Source organism: Cetorhinus maximus, chromosome 4 (genome assembly GCF_964194155.1).
Source record: "Cetorhinus maximus chromosome 4, sCetMax3.hap1.1, whole genome shotgun sequence".
NCBI classification, from domain to species: Eukaryota; Metazoa; Chordata; class Chondrichthyes; order Lamniformes; family Cetorhinidae; genus Cetorhinus; species Cetorhinus maximus.
This window is the reverse complement of record NC_135882.1, coordinates 10,636,520-10,660,268: the sequence shown is the minus strand read 5'-3', so window position 1 is coordinate 10,660,268 and position 23,749 is coordinate 10,636,520. Positions and strand designations below refer to the sequence as shown.

The 23,749-nt window shown below is 44.6% G+C and overlaps 1 protein-coding gene across 2 annotated transcripts in view; it reads right to left on the bottom strand.

Annotated features, from left to right (window-relative positions):
• ctdp1 (CTD (carboxy-terminal domain, RNA polymerase II, polypeptide A) phosphatase, subunit 1) overlaps positions 1–23,749 on the bottom strand; it is a 285,110-nt gene that overhangs the window by 32,451 nt on the left and 228,910 nt on the right. Inside the window, exon 13 of one of the 2 annotated variants that reach the window (XM_078539925.1) lies at positions 1,139–1,240. The exons of the other annotated variant lie outside the window; for it this stretch is intronic. Coding sequence (XP_078396051.1) covers positions 1,231–1,240 — 10 coding nt within the window. The 3' untranslated portion in view covers positions 1,139–1,230. Of the gene's footprint in view, positions 1–1,138; positions 1,241–23,749 lie in introns of those variants that run through there. 2 annotated transcript variants of the gene reach the window in all.

Here is a 23,749-nt window from a genome sequence, read left to right as displayed (position 1 = left end):
ACAGATTTAAAGTCATTGGCAAAAGAGACACAAGAAAAGACTTATTCATGCAGTGAGTGGCTAGGATCTGGAATGCACTGTCTGGGGGCTGTGGTGGAGGCAGGTTCAATTGAAGCATTCAAAAGGGAATTAGACTGTTATCTGAAAAGGAAGAATGTGCAGGGTTACGGGGAGAAGGCGCTAAGGGAATTGTTCATTTGGAGAGCTGGTGCAGACATGATGGGCCAAACGGCCTCCTTCTGCACTATAAAAATTCTGCGATTCTCCCTCATATGCTTGTCTAGTTTCCCCTTAAATACATCTATAAAAGTGTATTTAAATGCAGCATTGAAAAACTCTGTACCACGTGGCTACAAATTATGTTTTTACAATCCAGTTAAGTGTTATCAGCATAATTTACTTCACATTACACTGACACATGTTGACACCATTTTAAAACATATATATAAATGACCAAATCTGCTTAACTCAATTGCTTTAGTGTCTTGAAAATTCCTCTTCATCTTTTAGTTGAAATATTTTGATACCCATTAATCTGTTTCTAGACAGCTGTCAGTCAGACGCATTCAGGCACAAACTTGGTTTTAAAGTGTTTGAAGCAAGCTGCTCCCAAGCTGAATCGACAGTGATAGGGCTTGGAGTACCTGACTGCTCGCACTACCAGTTTACATGTGGGATAAACTGATAACGTGGCTCTCTTTGAGCTTGGGTAGAGTTAATTAAATAGGCGACCTTGCGCGAGAGTGCTGTCCCATTTCTCAAGCTACCTCTACTTTTGCTAACTGCTTCTCAATTGCATTAAATTGCATGAAGATGGCCTTCTCTATGCGGGAAATGCACCTTGTTCTGTACAACTAGCATTTTATTAATCAAGACAATAGCTGCCAATATTCTAAGAGACTGAATAATGAATATCATATGTGGCCATCTAAACCTTCCCTTTAAGGGGAATAACGCTTAGAAGTAATTACAGCCCATACTCCGTTCACTTGCAATTGCTGTACTGTCACAGCGGAGAGGGTTTTAAACCTTCCCTTTTAAAAAAAAAGCACTGCTGTCAGTCATAGTTAGCCTGATTAAAGGAAACAAAACCTCTTTGAAATTCCATGATAATACATCTGTATGCAACTGAGAAATACCTTTTACTAATTCCATATTGTCCACTTCATTAACAACATGACTGGTCACAAAGTGTACATCTTGAAAGGGGCACTACTTCAGGAGAAATCTTCATAAACCCCTGTAAGTATATGAATATGAAAATGATATTTCCCCCTCCCCAAGGATCCAATAAATACTTGTATGATAATCCATAGAGACAATCGAGTCTTATTTTTTTTTTGTATATATATACAGCAGTTGGAAGATCTGTACAAGCACAAATTCTATCCAATTTCATGTGAAATTTGGTATCAGAGCTGAGGACATCTTGCTAGCTTGGAGTGGAGATAAAACAGTAAGAGCTGGAGGTAAATCTTCCTGCAGAGACTACTCTGCTCCTGAACACTGAAAGAAGCTCAATTTTAATTATTTCACACATCAGGAACATGCACATACAGATTAATCAGAAATTGTGCAGTTAGTGGGGAACTGATTACCTGGCCGTTATCACACTGCTGCTTGTGGCACCTTGCTGTGCGCAGAATGGGCTGCAGCGTTTCCTACCTGATGACAGTCGCTTAACACTTCAAAAGCACGTCGTCGGCCGCAAAGCGCTTCTGGGCGCCCTGAGCTCACGAAAGGTGCTACGAAAATACAAGCCACAGGACCATAAGACATAGGAGCAGAAATTAGGCCACTCGGCCCATCGAGTCTGCTCCGCCATCCAATCATGGCTGATAAGTTTCTCAATCCCATCCTCCCGCCTTCTCCCCATAACCTTTGATCCCCTTACCAATCAAGAACCTATCTATCTCCGTCTTAAATACACTCAATGACCTGGCCTCCACAGCTTTCTGTGGCAATGAATTCCATAGATTCACCACTCTCTGGCTAAAGAAGTTTCTCCTCATCTCTGTTCTAAAAGGTCTTCCCTTTACTCTGAGGCTGTGCCCTCGGGTCCTAGTCTCTCCTACTAATGGAAACATCTTCCCCACGTCCACTCTATCCAGGCCTTTTCAGTATGCTGTAAGTTTCAATCAGATCCCCCCTCATCCTTCTAAACTCCATCGAGTATAGACCCGGAGTCCTCAAACGTTCCTCAGATGTTAAGCCTTTCATTCCTGGGATCGTTCTCGTGAACCTCCTCTGAACCCTCTCCGGGGCCAGAAAGTCCTTCCTGAGATACGGGGCCCGAACGTCCTTCCTGAGATACGGGGCCCAAAATTGCTCACAATTTGCCTCCATTTATTTTTTTTAACCGGGCAGTTTTAAGAGCCCTGCTGCAGGAACAGCACCTGTTGGGCCTTCTCCAGCGGTTAGCCTAGTTGCCAAGGCCACAACTCTGCTAATCTGGGGAAAGGAGCAACAATTCAAGCCCAGTTTTAAGCCCAGGTAGTTACACACAATGAAGTGAGTGAAATAAAAAGAAGCAACTTTGCTCAGTTTTTTGTACTCTTGTGCTTCTTTGCTTCCTTCAATTTTAATTACACTTTCACAAAAGGGAAATGGCATTGCTTGAACCGTAGCCTAAAGCGAGCCCATTAAAGCCCTGACTGATGTATTTATTCCTAGTTTGATCTTCATGAGCAATGGGGGAAAAAAACGCACACAGTGCAAGAGCTAAAGGGACTGAAAAAATGTCTTGGATTCAGCCTTTGGGTGCTTGTTGATCCTTGACTAATGGAGAGGAAAACCGATGACTCAAATGCACATGCAGAGAACAGGCTTTAAAGTCAGCGCAAGGTCTCCTCAGCTCAATATTATCATAGCGACATGTATACAGACTGTGCTTCTCTTGACAACTTAACATCAAAATCTCTACCAAAAAAAAAAATTCAAATTCACGCAAAGCACAAGTTTCTAGGTTTAAACGCCTCGTTAACTTTAATTGCAATAACATACAACAACTTGCAATCATATTGTGCCTTTATCAAAGTAAATGCACGGAACCGCAGAATTGTTACAGCACAGGAGGAGGCCATTCGGCCCATCATGTCCGCACTGGCTCTCTGAATGAGCAATTTACTTAGTGCCGTTCTCCCAGCTTCTGCCCCATAGCTCCGCACATTCTTCCTTTTTCAAAGAACAGTCTCATTCCCTTTTGAATGCCTCGCTTGAACCTGCCTCCACTGCACTCTTAGGCAGTGCATTCTAGGCCTTAACTACTTGCTGCATGAAAAAAATTCTCTCTCAGGTCACTTTTGCTTCTTTTGCCAATTACTTTACATCTGTGCTTTCTCGTTTTCAATCCTTTGACGAGCGGGGGGAACAGTTTCTTCCTGCCCACTCTGTCCAGGCCCCTCATGATTTTGGATACCTCTAGCAAGTCTCTTCTCAGCCTTCTTTTCCCCAAGGAAAATAGTCCCAACTTCTCCAATCTTACTTCATAACTTAAGTTTCTCATCTCTCGAACCATTCTCATAAATCTTTTCTGTTCTCTCTCCAATATCTTCACATCTTTCCTAAAGTGCAGCACCAGAGCTAGACACAAAACACCAGTTGAGGCTGGATCAGTGCTTTGTGCAAGTTCAACATAACCTCCTTGCCCTTATTAACGAAATGTCCGGAGTCGCTTCACAGGAGTGATTTTCAGTCTAAAACTTGAACATGAGGAGTGCCAAACAGTGAGGATGATATGAATTGACTGCAACATAGCTATAGAGACTAGCAGAAAGGGCAGACAAGCAGCAGATGGAATCTTAAAGAGAGATGTGTGAGGAGATGCATTTTGGCAGATGATATGGGGAGAGGCAAAACAGACTTCAGAGCACAATTCTAAAGAGTGTGCAGGAACAGAAGGACCTGGGGGTGAATACGCATAGATCTTTTGTGGCAGGACATATGAAGAGGGCGGTTAGCAAAGTACATGGGGTCTTGGGCTTCATAAGTAGAGGCATTGCGTACAAGAGCAGGGAAGTTATGCTGCACCTATGTTAGGCCTCAACTAATCATTGCATCCAGTTTTGGTCCAAGATGTGAAGGTTCTTGAGAGGGTTACAGGAGATGTGCCAGAAAGGTTCCAGGGATGGGGGTGCTGGGGGGTGGGAGGGGGGTGCGGTGTGTGGTGCGTTTTGGTTACAAGATTACTTGGGAAAGGCTGAGGTGGTTCCACTTGGAGCAAAAGAGATTGAAGGGAGATTTGACAGAAGTCACAAAATTACGACAGGTTTAGATAAGGTACATGAAAAAAAACCTCTTCCCATTAGCCAATGGTATGAGGACTGGGGGGGACACAGATTTAAGATTTCGGGTGAGCGATGCAGGGGGAATGACCTGGAGCTTGCCGCACACAAGTTGACAGATGTGGAAACAATCAACGATTTTAAAAAGGAAATTGGACGGGCACTCAAAGGGGAATCAAATTGCAGGGCTACAGGGACCAGGGAGTATATGGATTGCTTTGTGGTTAGTCGGGATGGACTCGATGGGCCAAACAGCCTCCTTCTGGCTCTATGACACTGAGCTACCTAAGGAACTATTAGGACAGGTGACCTGAAACTTGGACAAAGAGGTAGGTTTTAAGGAGCACCCTGAAAGGGGGAAGAGAGGTAGAGAGGCGCAGAGAGCTTTAGGAAGAGAATTCCAGAGTTTTGGGCCTAGGCAGCTGAAGCCATGAGTGCCAATGGTGAGGTAATTAATGGCAGGGATGCATCATTAACAACACACTCTATGACGAAAACAAAAACTAATGTACTACTGTTAGCTCGGCAATTATTCTTCTGATTTTGAGTATTGCTGAAAAAAGACATTTTGTCGAAGCTTTTTGTCTTGCACTCATCAGGACAATTGCAAGAATACCAACGTCAGGGGGAGCAACAACTTTATACTGAATGAAAATAGAGTGCTGACGGGTTGGCAAGTGGACTCTGATTGGTAGAGGCGTTGCCATGGAGAATGCATCAGTTAATGGTGGCTGACAGTTAACTGCCAAGCATTGTTTGAAATTTAAATGAGGCAGCTTGACTCTGATTGGTCAAGGCATTGCCCTGAGGAATGAGCCAGCGCAAATAGGCGCAATGAAGTAGGCACAATATGTGTACATTCAACACAATGTGTGGGTTCACAAAACCTTGCTAGCTTAGTTCACCTTGAGGTCTATCAGGGATAATTCTGTGCAATGCAGTTTGCCATTTTCTTTTATCACAGCAGTTTCAAAGGTCATATTTCCTGCCCAATGTCCACAACTCAAAATGGCTCCCAGCATAAACAGCATCAGGAAAGATCTTTTCTCTGTTCCCTTGAATGATACACATTGTTCTAACACAGCCTGAATTCAGGGGCAGCAGTGCATTTGCCTTTACTTTCTTGCACTGTTGACACTGTTAAAAGGTGTCCAGGCATCTGCTCTACTGTTTACCAATCTCTGTCTCTTTCTTTCACCGCTCACTCGTCCGTTCATGTTGATCACAACAGTTTCACTTCATAACTGTTCCAAAATTTGGCAAGTCACTGGAGCTGTCAGAAGTGGAGTTCTGAACTTAAAAAAATGATTCGTCTGTTCCACACTGTTTGCTACTGTGGCACAGGTGAACTGTGAGGAGAATCTGAACTTGTACAGAAGCTTTAGAATCTCTAAATCTTTGTTGTTGGAGGTAATGCCACGAGATCGCAAGTGTTTAACGAAAATGTAAAAAAAAAAGTATCCCTTTGCAATTATGCAAGCTGGGAGTGTTACTCAATGTCAACCACGTACTTTAATCGTAAGGTACATCAAACCTGACTAGTTTTCAGACCTCTACAAATGAGATGACAAATTCTGCACTCCAGACTCAGGACTAATAGATCCACCAAAGGGGAAAATGTTCATCTCAGCTCATCAGCCTGGGTTGGTGTCGATTAGGATAAAGACGTGTTACAAACACACAGATAAAACTTGGACTACACGGCAGGTCAATCAGTATCTTGAACAAGAAACTGCGGGTTATAACATGATAGGAGAATAGTTCTGATGAAAACAACACCCCCAAAGCTTCACATTTCTTTTCCCATTTCTGACAATAACCGTCTCTGCTTTTATATCAGAATCCCTGCATTGTGCTTCATGTACCGAGTGCTTTAGTCCAACATTATTCAGGTGCAGAATGGAACAGTTCTAGTGGGTACAATATGGAATGCCGTTTCAAAATACTACCATTGTCAGTAAAGGTGCACAGACAATCCATTAAACAATGAAAGGATGGAGACATTTACTGTCTTTCAGTTCTTAAGTTGAAAAAAGTTTTCATTTATATACAGGCTTTAGTGTAGGAAAATCACCTCGAGGCCCTTCACTGAAACATAATCAGGTAGAAATGGATGTCGAGCCAAAGAAGGGGCTTTATGGAGAAGCGACCAATAGCTAATGGTGAAAGGAGTGGGTTTGAAGGAACGTGTGAAAGGGGCAGAAGGATGGATAGGGGGGTCTAAGGAGAGAATTACACAGTGCGGCGCTGGATGACTGCAAACATGGCCGGAATTTTACATGGAGGTGGTGGCCCCTGCCTCCCAGCTGAAAAGTCAGGGGCAAGGCAGCCTCTGCTTAACTGGGTTGCCCTGCAGCCATTTTATGGTCTTCGGGCCGTTAATCGGCTCGGGGCAAGACTTCCACCCCTACCTGGGAGAAAGTCCTGCCTCAGAGAGCTGCTGGCATCTTACCACTCCCATCGGGAGCGGTGGTCACTGTTGGGACTACAGGCAGACCCCAACAATGATCGCCAATAAAACCGGATGAGAAGTTAATTAGGTAAGTTCCACCAAGGGCTGTCTGGCAGGCCTTGGCAAGGGGGGGTGGTGGAGGACCAAGTTTGGGAGCGCTGGTTTAGGATGGCTGGGTGGCAGTGGTGGGCCTCCACTGGGTGCAGGGTCCCTGCACAGAGGGGGTCACACTCTCCTCAGTCTGCAAACGCATATACACCCCGCTGCCAGGATAATACCAGTGGCACAGGAAAAGGTCCTTAATTGACCATCTTAAGAGCCCAAAGGCAGGTGAGCAAGCTGGGTAAAATCACAGCAGAGGTGGGTAGGCGGCAGCGACGCCACCATGGCATTCAATTTTACAGTCCCCATCTACCCCTGCCAGCTCGCTCCTGGGGTTGTGCAGAATTCCACTCCTCGTCCGTCAATGATGGGTAAGGGGGAGTGCTAGAGTCGGAGGAATGGAGAGTTCAGGGCAGGTTGTAGGTTGGAGAAGATGACACAGAGATGGTGGTGGGTGGATGAACGGAGGCTAATGAAGAACACAATGCAGTTAGACAGCATGTAAAACCTCCTGTTCCTCTCCACCAGATTAGATTAAAACGATCATTGATGTGGCTGATGGTCTACGTTTGAAAGGCTGGTGGGCACAGATGTGTGACATTTTCAGTCTCCAGCACAGTTTGCAGTGACTGTAATATGGAGTATCAAAGTAAGTTGAACGGAAGCCATCAAAAACTCACTGGGAAAGGCAGCTTCTTAATCATTTCTACACCATCACAGTTCATTAAAGTTATGGATTAGAAATCTTTCTGTACAGACAAAAAGGTAACTCATTTACAGACAGTACACCACTCCTGTGTATACCACTCTTAAACTTTTCAAACTTATGGAGATAATGTAGATCAGCTGCGAGTAGCGCAGCAGACTCGAGGGGCCATTCCTATTTTCTTACGTTCTTAAAGTTAGCAGAGCAGATACATTCCTCGGAGAAAGCAAAGACAAAGACCCATAAAACACAGGTGTCAAGTTGGGCATTTGCCAGAAGAAACCCATTTCATTAATCGACAAGTCAGTGACCTACCATACACAGAGGAGGGATGGCTGTTTGCATTTCAGATAATTTTTGGCTGCAGCTGAAAATAAAATACAAACAAATAAAAAAAACTCTTAAGAGAGTCCCTGTTGCCACATAAAACTGTTGTGAAACATGGCTCGGAGGCCTGCTCTTTGGAAGTCATGTGTTGGAAGATTACTTTCAGCATTGACGTGTGAATGGTATAAAGCAGCGATGAGTATTTCTGGCCAGAGAGTTTATGCTTTTATGTGGATTGTTTGATGCATCAACCATTTCTACAAATAGATGGACAGTTGCATCAGGTCATCAATGCACAGAGTGGGTTTCTTAAGTATTTATGAAGCTGTCAGAAAAGAGGACACAATTTGTGACAGGAGACACGAGGTGATGGCTATGTCTTGGCAGCTCACATAGTAACCGGACTAACAACAGCAGCGCCAGGTTCCACACAGCAAGGGGTAATCTTTTGAAACAGCTCTGCTGAGAATTGTTTCTGAGCTTGAAAGAAAATTGCAGACATCCCGGTTTTATAAACACCCCACCGCTACCAAAACTCAAAACTAATGTTTAACAACTGCAGGCGTAAACGTGGACAAGGGAATCTTGCCAACTCGCCTGTTGGCTGTCTTTCGGTTTCAAGCAAACTGTTTGTGAGGTGATGGCAGATTTCATATTTGGATTAGCTTACATTCAAATTCCATCGCTTTCAGTGAAGCCAGCTCAGAACACTGCTGGGGTTTCTATTGTGTGAAATCCGTCCCCATCTATATCTAGTGGGGCAGCCTTGGCAGCAAAGAGGGCAGTAAACGTACTGTATCTGCATACGTACATTGCTGAGCTGCAAAGGAAGGTAACGGTTCAACTGACTGAAGACACCAACCTGTCTAGTCTAACAAGTCACCCTTTAGCTGACATAAGAGAAACAGTTGTGCATCATTCGTCAGGATTTCACAGTTTACTGGAACCTTAGTGAGGGGAGGTGGTGACTTAGTGGTAATGTCACTGGACTAGTAATCCAAAGGCCCTGACTAATGCTCTGGAGACATTAGCTGGTGGAATTTGAATTCAATTAATAAATAACTAAAAGGCTGTCTCAGTAATGGCGATCATGAAATCATTGACGATTGTCATGATAATCCATCTTGTTCACAGGACACTGCAAAGCTGATGGGCCCTGATAACATTCTGTCAATAGTATTGAATACTTGTGCTCCAGAACTTGCTGCGCCCCTAGCCAAGCTGTTCAAGTACAGCTACAACACTGGCATTGACCCGGCAATGGGGAAAATTGCCCAGGAGTGTGCCGTCCACAAAATGAATGACTAATCCGACCCAGCCAATTACTGCATCATCAGCCTATTCTCGATCACCAGTAAAGTGATGGAAGGTATCGTCCACAGTGCTATCAAGCGGCTCTTACTCAGCAATAACCTGCTCACTGACACTCAGTTTAGATTCTGCCAGGGTCACTTAGCTCCTGAACTCATTATGGTCTTGGTCCAAACATGGACAAAAGAGCTGCATTCCAGAGGTGAGGTGAGAGTGACTGCCCTTGACATCAAGGCCGCATTTGACCAAGTGTGGCATCGAGGAGCCCTAGCAAAACTGAAGTCAATGGGAATCAGGGGGAAAACTCTCCACTGGTTTGAGTCATACCTGGCACAAAGGAAAATGGTTGTGGTTGTTGGAGGTCAGTCATTTCAGCTCCAGGACATCACTGCACGAGTTCCTCAGGGTAGTGTCCACAGTCCAACCATCTTCAGCTGCTTCATCAATGACCTTCCCTCCATCATAAGGTCAGAAGTGGAGGACTTCGCTGATGATTACACAATGTTCAGCTTCATTCACGACTCCTCAGATACTGAAGCAGTCCATGTCCAAATGAAGCAAGACCTGGACAATATCCAGGATTGGGCTGACAAGTGGCAAGTGACATTCGTGCCACACAAGTGCCAGGCAGTGACCATCTCCAACAAGAGAGAATCTAACCATCTCCCCATGACATTCAATAGCATTACCATCGCTGAGTCCCCCACTATCAACATCCTGGGGGCTACCATTGAGCAGAAACTGAATGGACCAGTCATATAAATACTGTGGCTACAAGAGCAGATCAGAGGCTAGGAATTCTGTGGTGCATAACTCACCTTCTGAATCCCCAAAGCCTGTCCACCATCTACAAGGCACAAGTCAGGAGTGTGATGGAATACTCTCCACTTGCCTGGATGGCTGCCGCTCCAACCACACTCAAGAAGCTCGACACTATCCAGGACAAAGCAGCCTGCTTGACTGGAACTCCACCCACTATCTTAAACATTTACTCCCTCCACCACAGGTGCAGCTTCTATAAGGGCCGGTCAGTCCAAAATTCCAGTTTTATGCCTGAGCAGTAAGCTGAAAATCTATCTCTGAGCTATTATCTTTCTTGAGGTTGCCAGTAAATATCACATATTATCAAATGAGGAGATGCACTGCAGCAACTCACCAAGGCTCCTTAGACAGCACCTTCCAAACCCACGACCGCTACCATCTAGAAGGACAAAGGCAGCAGACACATGGGAACACCACCACCTGGAAGTTCCCCTCAAAGCCACTCACCATCCTTGGAGATATATCGAGATTCCTTCACTGTCACTGGGTCAAAATCCTAGAACTTCCTTCCTTACAGCACTGTGGGTGTACCTACACCACATGGACCACAGCGGTTCAAGAAGGCAGCTCACCACTATCTACACAAGGGTAACTAGGGATGGGCAATAAATGCTGGTCTAGCCAGCAACACCCGTATCTCCCCTCAAAGAATAAGAATAAAGGAGACGGGTGCTGACAGTGAGTATTACTGTTGATCTCGCTTCACCCACCAACCCACTGGGAGGAGAGACAGGGGTTGGCTGGGAGAGAAGGGAATACAATTGTGCAACAAAGAAAGCAAAAATCAATGCACGACTGAAGCTCAACAGAATAAAGAGTCTGGATTTCTTTGTGATTCTCCTCTCTTGCTAATGGTGATATTTAGCAGCAAGCTTAAGAATGAAAATAGCCCAGAGGTACATTTTCAGTTTGCTGCTCAGGCATGAAACTGGAGTTTTGGATTGAACACCCCCTTATAGAAACTGCCTTAGACCCACTGATTTCAGTGTTAAATTTCAGATGGAAAATCGCTTTCAAACACATCTGAACCCCGTACAGTCGACAACCATCAATGACAATTCTGAAAGTTGGACAATTTTGGACAACAACTTGGATTTCTATAGCTTTGTTGAAACACCTCAAGACACTTCACAGCAGCATTATCAAACAAAATTTGCCACCGGGCAACAGAAGGGTAAGTGACCAAAAGCTTGGTCAAAGCGGCAGATTTTAAGGAGTGTCTTAGCGGAGAAAAGAGATGTAAAGAAGTGGAAACATTTAAGGAGGGGATTCCAGAGCTTTGGGGCGCAGGCGGCTTAAGACATTGGCACTAACGATGGGGAAATGAAAATAAAACATATATTTTAGAAAACGTGTAAGAGGCCAGAATTAGGAGAGTTCAGGCATCTTTGAGAGTCGCAAGGCCGGAGGAGGTTACAAAGATCGGCCATGAGGGATTGGAGGGCAGAGCAAGGATGTGAATTTTTAAGTACGAGAGCAAAAAGTACAAAGTCTACCGTTCCAACGTGAACTAACCCACTTTTCATCCCTTTGCATTAAGCAAACTTAAAGAGAGACCAACGCATTAATTTCAACGACTCCAAAATGAAAAGGCTGGAAAAGGGGAATAGCAACTTTTCCCTCATTCTAATCATTGCATCCTAGGTCTAGTTTCAAGAGTTCATGGCATAATGCCCAGTGCGTGTCCTAGAGCCACATGTTAGAGAGCAAGAATAAAAAGGAGAGAAACATAAAAGGGAAGGCTAAACAATTAGACATCTTATTTCCAACACAAAGCATTCAATGTTGTGCCAAATTGAATCTGTTTTCATATCTGTTCTGAAGATAACAGCACATTCACTTTTGTCTGCTGCTTTTAGTGCTAAAGGACTCACTCAGAAGGAAACACTTTGCCAAATTCAGCACTAAGGTGAGTACTTTTTTCTGACATTAATAAATAACAACCATGTGGTGTAGGAAATGAAATTTTATTTTGCTACGAGATGCACGAGTCTATGTCCAATGGGGAAATCTTCAAATCTCCCCATCTCTGTAATCTCCTCCAGCCCCACCACCCTCAGAGATATCTGTGCTCCTCCAATTCTGGTCTTTTGTGCACACCAGCCCCCCCACCCCGATTTAAATTGCTTCACCATTGGTGGCTGTGCCTTCAGCTGCCAGGCCCTAAACTTTAGAATTCCTTCCCTAAACTTCTCTGCCTCCTTTAAGATGCTCCTTAGAGCCTGACTCTTGACCAAGCTTTTGGTCGCCTGTCCTAATAGCTCCTAATGAGGCTGTGTCAAGTTTTGCTATGTAATGCTCCTGTGTAGCACCCTGAGAGGTTTCATTGTGTTAGAGGTGCTATATAAACACAAGTTGTTGTTGGTGTAATTTCATTGCGCAATGTGGGCAAGGCTGACAGAATAAACAGAACCATGTTAAATAGATTGCAACCTCAGTGTTGCCTGGTAGTTCTTTCATTTTTCCCTTGCCCGCCCCCTCAAAGCTTTCTACAGTCTCACCCCAGGGCCTATTTTTCAAATGGGAGCCTAGATGGTGAGATTGACGAGTCCATTTGACTCCGGAGTGAATATCACAGTCAAACTGGACCCTGTCCTCCACCATATTTAATGTTGTACATGACCATGCAGGATGATCAAATTAAAAAGTTGCAAATGCACAGGTGAGCAATGAACTGGTAGTTGCTTCAGGTCAACGGCCTTGCCCCAGAAAGGTTTGTTCTAACGAAAGAGCATCAACTGGAAATGTTAATTGTTTCTTTCTCCACAGATGCTGTCTGACCTGCCCTGCTGAGCGTCTCCAGCCTTTTCTGTTTCTATTTTAAGAGTTCCATCATCCGCAACATTTCGCTTTTGAACTGGTACTCGTAAAGTACTGAGGGTGGGAAAAGCAGCAAAAAAAAACCCCCCAAATTGCTCAGTGCTGATTTCGGATTGTCTATGTTCCCTGAGTCGAAATGGCATGTGAACTGCCAATATCAGCAATCTTACACGCAACACATCACACTTTAATTTCAACGGTGCAATAACTCAGGATGTAATACCTAGAAGTGTACGGGTCGGGGTGGGAGGGAGGGGAATGGTAGTGGTTTGGGCTGAAAAAGCTGGTATGAGAGCCTGAAGCAGGAGAAAAGAGAGAGAAAGGCTGCTTAGATCTATTGACCTTTTGTCCTGTGTGAATCTTTTTACAGACAAATGTCTCTATGAATAATCAGAAGCCTGATATTAAAAACTTGTACTGTGTACACAACTCTGGAAGAGAGGAATCTCACTTTAATGACATTTCGAGTTTGATCTTTACAAAGGATATTGATTTCATTCTAAAGGTAGACTGGAGTCAATAAAACTCTACACAATAGGGACTGGGGCAAAGTCAGCTTATCTGGAGACAGCAGAACACCAAGTGATTTTTCTCAGCGCCGCGCTGAAGAGGGATATTTTCAGGCAGCCACGTACGATGATCTGGAAATGCACAGGCTGAAAGGGCGGTGCAAACAGGTTCCAAATTAACTTTCAAAAGGGAACTGGATAAATAGCTGAAAGGGAAAAAAAAATAAATTTGCAGGGCTGTGGGGAAAAGAGCAGGGGAATGGGATGAATTGGATAGATCTTTCAAAGAGCCGGCACAGATACCATGGGCCGAATGGCCTCCGACTGTGCTGTGTCATTCTAATTTCTAATTCAGAAAAATGCCCTAAAGGATGTCTTTGGTACTTGAATAGATATTGCAGATCTGTCATGACTTTCAGTGACAGAAATAGGAACACCAATTGTTGACTGAAGGAAGGGGTTGTTGTAAATTTTACAATTTACAAATAACTCATTTACAAACCACTTTTTTTTTTGGAAAGCGTTGCATTACTTTCATCCCTATAAATCCTTTAATTTTGCAAGTCATTGAATGATTAAAAGATAACGACATCTGATGGGGGTAGACGAGAAAGTGGAGTCGAGGGGACAACCAGATCTTATCGAATGGCACAGCAGGTTCGAGGGGATGAATGGCCTATTCCCGCTCCTAAGTCCTACTCTTCCTGTGAAATGCAATGATGCTGTATTCATACAGTTTGAGTTTTAAGCTGTTTTCTCCCCAGTGGCTTTCCTTCCCACCCCCCTCCAAAGAAACAGCTGTGTAAGCCCAAATTCACCAAATCACAGACCTGTGGTTTCATTTGTAGTTGGGCATCAGGTGCTGGCTTGGTATAAAGGTAACCGGTCCTTCAAAATGCAGTCGTTTTATTCAGAGGTGAGATGATGGCCAAAATGGATTATGTTGTAAGTGTTAAGAGTTCCTTCAAACATTGTACAAAACCTGGCACCATATGTACAATTAAAGCTTCTATGATGTCGCTGAATAACTGTACTATCCAGTGTGGTCTTCAGCCACAAAAATCAAGAACACTCCAGCTTCAGCCTCTGCTCTGTAGAGGTAAGGATATATTTTTCTCATGTCACACACACTGAACGTGAAACCAACCACAACCTCTGGCACGGGACTGATAAGCGCTCAAACCCTATTTGCGAGTGTGAGCTAACTACATCACGTTGTTTTTTTTACTTAGGCAAGGCACTTTGAAACACACTTTGACAAAGTTCAAATGAAGAATATCTATAGATTAGAAAACACTTCTTGAAATCCATCTGAAGTAAAAAAAAACCGGGAAAGGTTTGTATCGTCAACCTTTTGTTTCTGTGAGGATGTAACTGCCCAGCAAGAAACTGGCCAAAATTCTTGTTTAGAAAGGATCAACCACCATGAGAAACAAAACGCAACACTCATTAAAAAAAAATACAGCATTGTGGTAACTAGAACGTGCAAAATAGAAATTAAGTTAAGATATGACAAAAAAAATCCTCTTATCACCGCCAGATGTGACAGTGTTTAATACGGAGAGGTGGGAAGGAGTGGGATTTCTCCAATCACTAAGACTTTAAACATAGAATGTCGAAAATTTGCAGCACAGGAGGCCATTCAGCCCATCGTGGTGGTACCAGCTTGTAAAGAGCCATGCAGTCTCTTCCAATTTTCCAGCTCTTGGGTCCATAGCCCTGTAGGCTGTAGCGCTTCGAGTCGTTGGATTTTTAAAAAATGAGAGTAAAATATATTGCCATATCTTAGGAAATGCCTTTCTTAAAGACTTATCTCTAATTTCCACATGTTCAACGCCCCACCATCTGGACCAATTGCATTAAGAACCCTGCACTGTATCACGGCTTTGTTCATCATCGTTGATGTTTCATCTTCAATTATTACAGGTTGCGGCTTCTCATATGGTTGCAGCATTCCTATTTTCTCGAGTACATTGTATTCCAGAGTGACCCGAGGGATGCTCTTTTTTTCAATTTCCGTTGGCCTTTCTTTGGCTAGCTAGATATCCACGCTCTTCAAGCTCTCTCAAATGTGCTTTAAATGGTTTCACATTGATGCACTCGAGAACCTGTAAAACTAAGAAAATTGCCCAGTCCAGCAGTTTGGTAAAATGGTGGCCCTGATGCCAGAATTCCTATGCAACAGTAGCAGCATTCCAATACTGGTGTCTCTCTACTCTACATCTAATGAAAGAACATGACCCTGTCCAAGCAGCCTGGGCACCTTAAAACAAAACAGAATTACGCGTGAGTCGTGTATTTGTGGAACCGATGATTCACTTTCAAAGCAGAAAGCTCCACCATAAAGTGTCATCTTGCCAAGAGCTGATCAATGGATTCACAAATACCAAGTCTGATTTGGGGCCAAACTCAATATATTAATTGGCTTAACTTTTGCAAGTCACGGAACAAATGTTTAAAACTGATTACTGCTAGCTATTCCCGCAAACGGTACAGAAGACAAGTCTGAGACGAGTTATACTTGTGGCTTGAGTACTGTCATTGTATTTGGATGGGGATCCAACCAGCTGTTTCTTCAAAGCGTTTGAAAAAGGTCCAATCGTATAATTCAAGTACCAGCCTTCTCTCCTTCTTAGGCAGGCCCTGGGGATCGAGGATGACTTGCTTCCACTTTGCTTCAATGGGTTCTGAAATGGCCAATAATTCCAATGCGCAATTTGCAGACTCTGCCACATGTGGGGCAGGTGGTGCTTGAAGGATTTGGCAGATGGGTCGTTTGGGGGTTTGTGTGTCTCAACTTCACCGCTGCATGTTCCCGACAAAGTCTCTCGATGTGTTCAGTGCCTTCCCGCATGGGCCTTCTCCATTTTGATCGATCACGAGCCAGGGCCTCCCATGAGTCGGCAGGGATATTTGACCTCTTTAGGGGTGCTTTGAGGACATCCTTAAAGCACTGCCCTCCTGGAAATCTGCCACGACTCAGTAGAGCAGTTGCTTCAGGAATCTGGTGTCAGGTGTACCAATGACATACTGCGCCCCGTGAAGCTGGTTTTGAGTGATTAGTGCCTCGATGCTGGGCTTGGCAGAGAGCGCTGCTGTTGGACTGCGTTTCTTGCCAGTGGATTTGGAGGGTCTTGTGAAGGCACTGCTGGTGGTGCTCCTCCAGTGCAAGAGCCTACGGCAAATTCAAGTATCCTGGGGAGCAGTTATATTTATGTGACAGTTAGGCTCATGTGGGAAAACACTGTGGGTATGGAGAGCCACTAATCTCATTAAGAGATACATTGCGTTCAATATCTCTTTGTTTGTGAAAATCTTCAAAAGAATTTGCACTGATACGTCAGGCAGCATTTCCTAAAGACTGCAGTCAGTCTGGAGCCATCGGGGATACAACGCTCGTCTGACAACTCTGAAGTAACCACTTTACACAGAAAAAACACACTGCAAGTCCTGAGTGTCTGAACATCTCAACCCAGCAATGACCAAGTGTCTGCCTGTTTGTGGGAGGCATGTCCTGTCTGGTTGAAACCCAAACTCCAGAAATGACACCACGTTTTTCACCTTAAAGAAAAGGATATAAAAGCTCTGGAGAAAGTACAAGAAGGATTCACAAGGGTGATGCCAAAACTAAAGGGCTAGAACTGCTGTATCATGAAACCGGATAGGCTGGGGCTTTTCTTCCCCTAGAAAAGGCTGACAGCTGATGTGATCGAGGGCTTTAAAATTATGAAGGGGTTTGTTGGACAGATATTGGGATGTTTCCACTTGTCTGTTTGGCAGGGGGGTGTATGGAGGGGTGGGTGGGAAGCGGAATTTAAAACTAAAGGCATAAATATAATGTAGTCACTGATAAATTTAAATAGGGAATTCAGGAGAAACTTCCTTACCCAGAGAATGACGAGAAAGTGAAGCCTGCTGCCAATCGGAGTGGCTGATGGGAATAGCACAGATGCATTTGAGGGTAAGCTGGACAAACACATGAAGGAGAGAGGAATATGCTGCTGACATGTTGAGAGTAAGTAACTATGGCAAGAGGGGGCTGGTGTGGAGCATAGGTACCAGCATTGACCAGCTGGGCCGAATGGTCTGTTTCTGTGCTGCAAATTCGAGGTAGCTTATGATATGAAGTGGGCAGACTTTTGAGCGCTCAATTCACACTAGTATAATGGGTGCCCAGCAGCGGGGCATCTATGCCATAGCACTGGACTCACTGTTTCAGACTTGCCTTGGGGGTAAGGATAAATTAAAAAATTAATGGCTCCATTTTGGGGAAGCTGGCTTTTAGCAACAAAGTTACCGCTGATTAGATTTCTTGTTTTATTTTGTTTTCTCTGACAGGATCTAATCTCTTCACCTGAAGGCACTTGCTCTTGCTGGGGCTTCAATATGTAGACCGGCCCTCAGCCTTCAGGCACCTCCTCAATACCAGCCAGTGTCAGAAGCTTATTGGTTTGAGCCCCAGTTAAGAGACCCACGTGTATAATCTAGGCTACACTCCTCCTAGGGAGTGCTGCACTGTCAGAGCACCACTGTGAATGAAGGAAGCATTATATAACCAAGGTACTTACAATGGTTTCTCTTTCTACTCCCACATAGTTATCGCTGGTGCCCCCCAAGGATCTATCCTTGCGCCCCCCTCCCATTTCTCATCTTGTTGTCACCCTTGGTGACATTATCCAAAAGTGTTAATTTTCTTATGCAGGCTGATGACACCCAGCTCTACCTCACCACCACCTCTCTCTCTCAGCTCCTCCACTGATGCTAAATTATCAGACTGCTTATCTGACATTCAGCACTGGATGAAAAGAAATTTCCTCGAATCAAATATTGGGAAGACTGAAGACATAGTTTTTGGCCCTCGTTCCAAACTCCATTCCCTTCCTACCAACTCCAGCCCTCTCCCCGGCAACAGACTGAGATTAAACCAGTCTATTCATAACCTTGATGTCACATTTGACACACGTTTCCGACCACATATTTATGCATCACTAAGTCCACCTATTTCCACTTCTGTCACATCCTCTGACTGCCCCTGTCTCAACTCATCTGCTGCTGAAACCCTCATTCATGCCTTTGTTACCTCGAGACTTGACTATTCCAACACACTCATGGCTGGTCTCTCACATTTGACCCTCCAAAAACTTGAGGTCATCCAAAACTCTGCTGCCCACATCTTAACTTACACTAAGTCCCATTCACCGATCACCCCCGTGCTTGTTGACCTACAGTGACTCTCGATCAAGCTACGTCATCATTTTAAGATTTTCATCCTTGTTTTCAAATCCCTTATTGGCCTCGTCCATCCCTATTTCTGTAATCTCATCCAACCCCACAATCCTCCCAGATACCTGCATTCCTCTAACTCTGGCCTCTTGAGAATCCTCGATTTTAATTCCTCCACCAACGCTGGCCCCATGTTCAGTTGTCCAGGTTCTCAGCTCCGAATTCAACCCTCCTAAACCTCTCTGTTGCTCTACCTCACTTCCCTCCTTTCGGACGTTACTTAAAACCTACCCCTTTGGCCAAGCTTTTGGTCACCTGGCCTAATATCGCCTCATGTGGCCCGGGTGTCTTTTTTGCTTCGTAATGCTTCTGTGAAGCATCTTGGGATGCTATAGAAATAGAAGTTGTTGTTGTTGTTGTTGTTAAGGCAGTAGTCACCAGACATCTACACAGCAGGAAGCCACTGACTCGCAGTCAGGGTTACCTCTCTCTCAATCACTTTTCTTTTTCATTATATACCATTACTGAAATGTATTTCTGCTAAGCGCCATGAAGAAACCTAACCAGGAATGACGTGAGACATTATCACCCAATAAAGGCTTTTGTTTTCTGATTTTGTTGCACATTCGGAGGACGCTTGAAGCAGGAAAGCAAGCACACAATAGAGCCGCTGGTTTCTCGGTTTAATGTCTGTTAGCATTTAGAAATGTAGGGTGGAATTTGTGCGACGACAAATTACACCCACAGGGAAGTAATGATTTTATATTTGTAAACTAAATCAGCATGTGGCATCCAATATTTCTTCAATCAAAAAATTATTCAATTAGCTACCAGTTTGCCCTGGTAATATATTAAAAAAAACAACTGCTGCATATACTAAATCAGATGAACTAAAAGAGCATGTGGAACGTTATGCTCAATGACTGTCTCATGACTCAATGTGCACAGAAGAAAAGTTCTAACGTTTGCTTCTTCAGCTGAATTTTTTTGAGCCGTGCCTAAAATGTGACGTTGCTTGTTACCGCAAACGTTCCGTCAATTAAGCGAAAATATTCACAGAAAAGGCCTCGAGCAACAGAAAGTGCCCAACGAACAGTGTTTTTGTTTTGTCACGACAGATGGTCTAAGATAATGAGTGCCCTAAGCTAATTACGTTTCAAGAAACATGAAGTGAGGAAAATAAAGCGCACAAATTATACCCATTATAGTCAGTGGTGCACTGCAAAGGAGCCAATTTATTTTTCTCTGGTGGAATATTACTGCACAATCAGGCCTTTTCATGTGTGCACCAGATCTCCCCCCCTCAACTTCAGTTCTCCCCAAATTCACTAGTTAAAGGCCAACTGGCTCATTTCGTGGCAATCTTGCTTTTGAGTCAGGAGGTTGTGGGCTCATGTTCTCCTCTGGATGTGAGTCCATTGTCTAGTACGATAAGTCTGCAGTCCTGATGGAGAGCTGCACTACTGGAGGTGCCTTCTAAGAACATAAGAAACAGGGAGCAGGAGGCCATTTGGCTCCTTGATTCTGCTCCGCCAATTCAGTAAGATCATGGCTGTTCTCATTGTGGCCTTAACTCCATTTTCCTGCCTTCCCCGCCCATTACCCTTGACTCCCTTGTAGATCAAAACACCACCTAACTCAGCCTTGAATATATTCAATGACCCAGCCTCTCTGGGGTAGACAATTCCAAAAATTAATAACCCTTGGGGAAAAAATTACTCCTCATCTCCGTCTTAAATGGAAGGCCCCTTATTTTGAAATTATGCCCTCTAGTTCGAGATTCCCCCATGAGAGGGAACATCCTGTCAGCATCTATCCTATCAAGATCCTTCAGGATCTTACATGTTTCAATAAGGTCACCTCTTGTTTTTCTAAAGTCTAATAAGTATAGGCCAAAATGCTCAACCTCTCCTCATAAGACAACTCCTTCATCCCAGGAATCGACCAAGTGACCCTCTGGGAGAGGAAATTCCACCTCATCTCCATCTCAAATGGGCTACCATTTCAGAATCTTCCAGAACAGATATTAAATGAACGTCTGCCTTCTCAGGAGGATGTGCAAGGTTCCTTGGCATGATCTGAAGAGCACGGAACACTACAGAAAACAGATGATTTGGCCATGTATTCACCTGCAGTTGATGGGATCTTGATCTGCACAATTGAGCTGCTGCATTTCCTACTTTACTCTTTACAAGTACTTCATTACCTGCAAAGTGCTTTAGAATGTTCTGAGGCCATTAGAAGGTGCTATTGAAATTTAAGTCTTTCTTTCTTGCTGATCTTGGAGGAGGTATTGAATATCATGGCTAAAGAGCAACAGATCATACATGCATCATTTACATGTCACATACCTACCAAGGCCTTGGTCAGTCCAAGTTACAAAATCATCCAGTGATTTTGGGCCTCATGCCTTTACTTCCACAGAGCTAGAGAAAGCACGCTGGCAAAGCAGGCTTGAAGGGGACTGTCATGACCCTGTCAGGCAAGTGTGGGGGGAGGGGGTGGGGAACCTGTATGATAGGTTGTGATGCAAACCGGTAGGGTGCAGAGCTCCGAGGTAGCGGAAGTAGGGCTGGAGCTCGCTGGAGAGCAGAAACGGTGATGGAGTTTGGGTGGCACCAATAGGGTGAAGGCGGGGGTGGGGGTCAGCGACCGCTTTGCAGAACACCTGCGGTCTGTCCGCAAGAAAGACCCAAACCTCCCTGTCGCTTGCCATTTTAACACTCCACCCTGCTCTCTTGCCCACATGTCTGTCCTTGGCCTGCTGCATTGTTCCAGTGAAGCCCAACGCAAACTGGAGGAACAGCACCTCATCTTCCGACTAGGCACTTTACAGCCTTCCGTGCTGAATATTGAATTCAACAACTTTAGATCTTAAACTCCCCCTCCCCCCCCATTTCTTCCCCCTCCCTTTTGTTTGTTTTTTCTTTTCAATAATTTATATAGATTCTTCTTTTCCCACCTATTTCCATTATTTTTAAATCTACAACCAATACCCTGTCAGTCTTTCCACCCCACCCCCACTAGAGCTGTACCTTGAGTGTCCTGCCATCCATTCTTAATTAGCACTTTTCTTAGATAATATCACCACCTTCAACACCTCTTTGATCCTTTTGTTTGTGACATCTTTTGATTATCTGCTCCTATCACTGCTTGCTTGTCCCTACAACCACCCCGCCCCTCAACTTCTCTCCCCCCGCCCCCCCACCTTAAACCAGCTTATATTTAACCCCTCTCCTAACTATACTTCAGTTCTGTTGAAGGGTCATGTGGACTCGAAACGTCAACTCTTTTCTTCTCCACCGAAGCTGCCAGACCTGCTGAGTTTTTCCAGGTAATTCTGTTTTTGTTATGAATAGACTGGTTTAATCTCAGTCTGTTGCCGGGGAGAGGGCTGGAGTTGGTAGGAAGGGAATGGAGTTTGGAATGGGGGCCAAAAACTATGTCTTCAGTCTTCCCAATATTTGATTCGAGGAAATTTCTTTTCATCCAGTGCTGAATGTCAGATAAGCAATCTGATAATTTAGCATCAGTGGAGGAGCTGAGAGAGAGGTGGTGGTGAGGTCGAGCTGAGTGTTGTCAGCATGTGTATGAAAACGAACGCTGCGCTTTTGGACAGCAAGATGAGAAAGGAAAGGGGGTCAAGGGTAGATCCTTGGGGGACATCAGCGCTAACTATGTGGGAGTAGGAAGAGAAACCATTGCAAGTTCCTCGGCCCTATCTGCCTGCTTGGGTGGATGTAAACCATCCCACAGCACTAATTCAAAGATGAGCAAGGCAGTTATATCCCTGGTGTCCTAGCCAATATTTACTTCTCAATCAACCTCATTAAAACAGATTATCTGGTCATTATCAAGTTGCTGTTTGTGGGAGCTTTCTGTGCGCATCCTGGCTGCCGTGTTTCCTACAATACAACAGTGATTGCACTTAATTGGCTTTAAAGTGCTTTGAGGCATCTGTGCTCGTGTGAAGTGCTGTATGAGTGCAAGTGTTTTTTTTGTTTACTAATGTGCATGGCCTTCTTCCTTCAATCAGAATTATGCAGCAAGTCTAAATGTGGCCTGGAAATTTGGGGCAGGGGGTGCAGGATTTATTCCGTGTGCCTGAATGTTGAGAACTGGGGGATCCCTGATTTTGGGCCTCATGCCTTTACTTCCACGGAGCCAGAGAAAGCACACTGGCAAAGCAGGCTTGAAGGGGACTGTCATGACCCTGTCAGGCAAGTGTGGGGGGAGGGGGTGGGGAACCTGTATGATAGGTTGTGGTGCAAACTGGTAGGGTGCAGAGCTCCGAGGTAGCTGAAGTAGGGCTGGAGCTCGCTGGAGAGCAGAAGCGGTGATGGAGTTTGGGTGGCACCAATAGGGTGAAGGCGGGGGTGGGGGTCAGTGGCTGCAGTGCCCATGTTTTTTTTTGAATGGGTGACTGGGAGCAGCCATCCTGCTCCTCCTGTCTCCACATTCAGGGTCAGCAAGTTTTAAAGGCAGAATTTTGTTGTGGCTGACGGGCCTGTCCCTTTAAGGGCCGCACGTAGGCCTGGTGTTTGAGAGCAGGCAGCACTGGAACCAGCTGCTTCGGGACCAACCAATCTCACAGTGGGGGCTTTAAACAGCGCCTAGGCCCCATGTTTGCATACACGCAGGGTCCTAACACCTGGTTCAGGTGTGGGCACTGCTGGCCAAATTTTTGTCCTTAATCAATATGGTGGAAAGCGCACCCTTGGCTTGTAATGAGCACGTGCTTCCTGTCCGTCATATTGGAGGTTTAATAGGCCATTCAGTGCCCAAACAGTGGGCCCCACACAGCCAAATTTATAGGCCGGTAATTTCTTAATGTATTGAGACTATAAGAGCGTGAGTACAGCAACAACATTAAAAAAAAAATGGTTAGAACATGAGAAATAGCAGCAGGGCAAGTACCCTGAAGTCTGTTCCACTATTCAGTGAGAACATGACTGTTCTTCCACTTTAACTCTACTTTCCTGCCCAATCCCCATAATTCTTTTAATTTGACCTTTTCCAAAAAAGTAACCAAGAAAACAGAAGCCGCTTTACATATTTTTCTAATTCTGGCCACTGCACTTCAGGAAGAATGTGAAAGCCGTGGAGAGGGTGCGGAAAAGGTTTACGAAAATGGTTCCAGGGATGAGGGATTTCAGTTCCGGGGATAGACTGGTAAAGCTGTGATTGCTCTCCT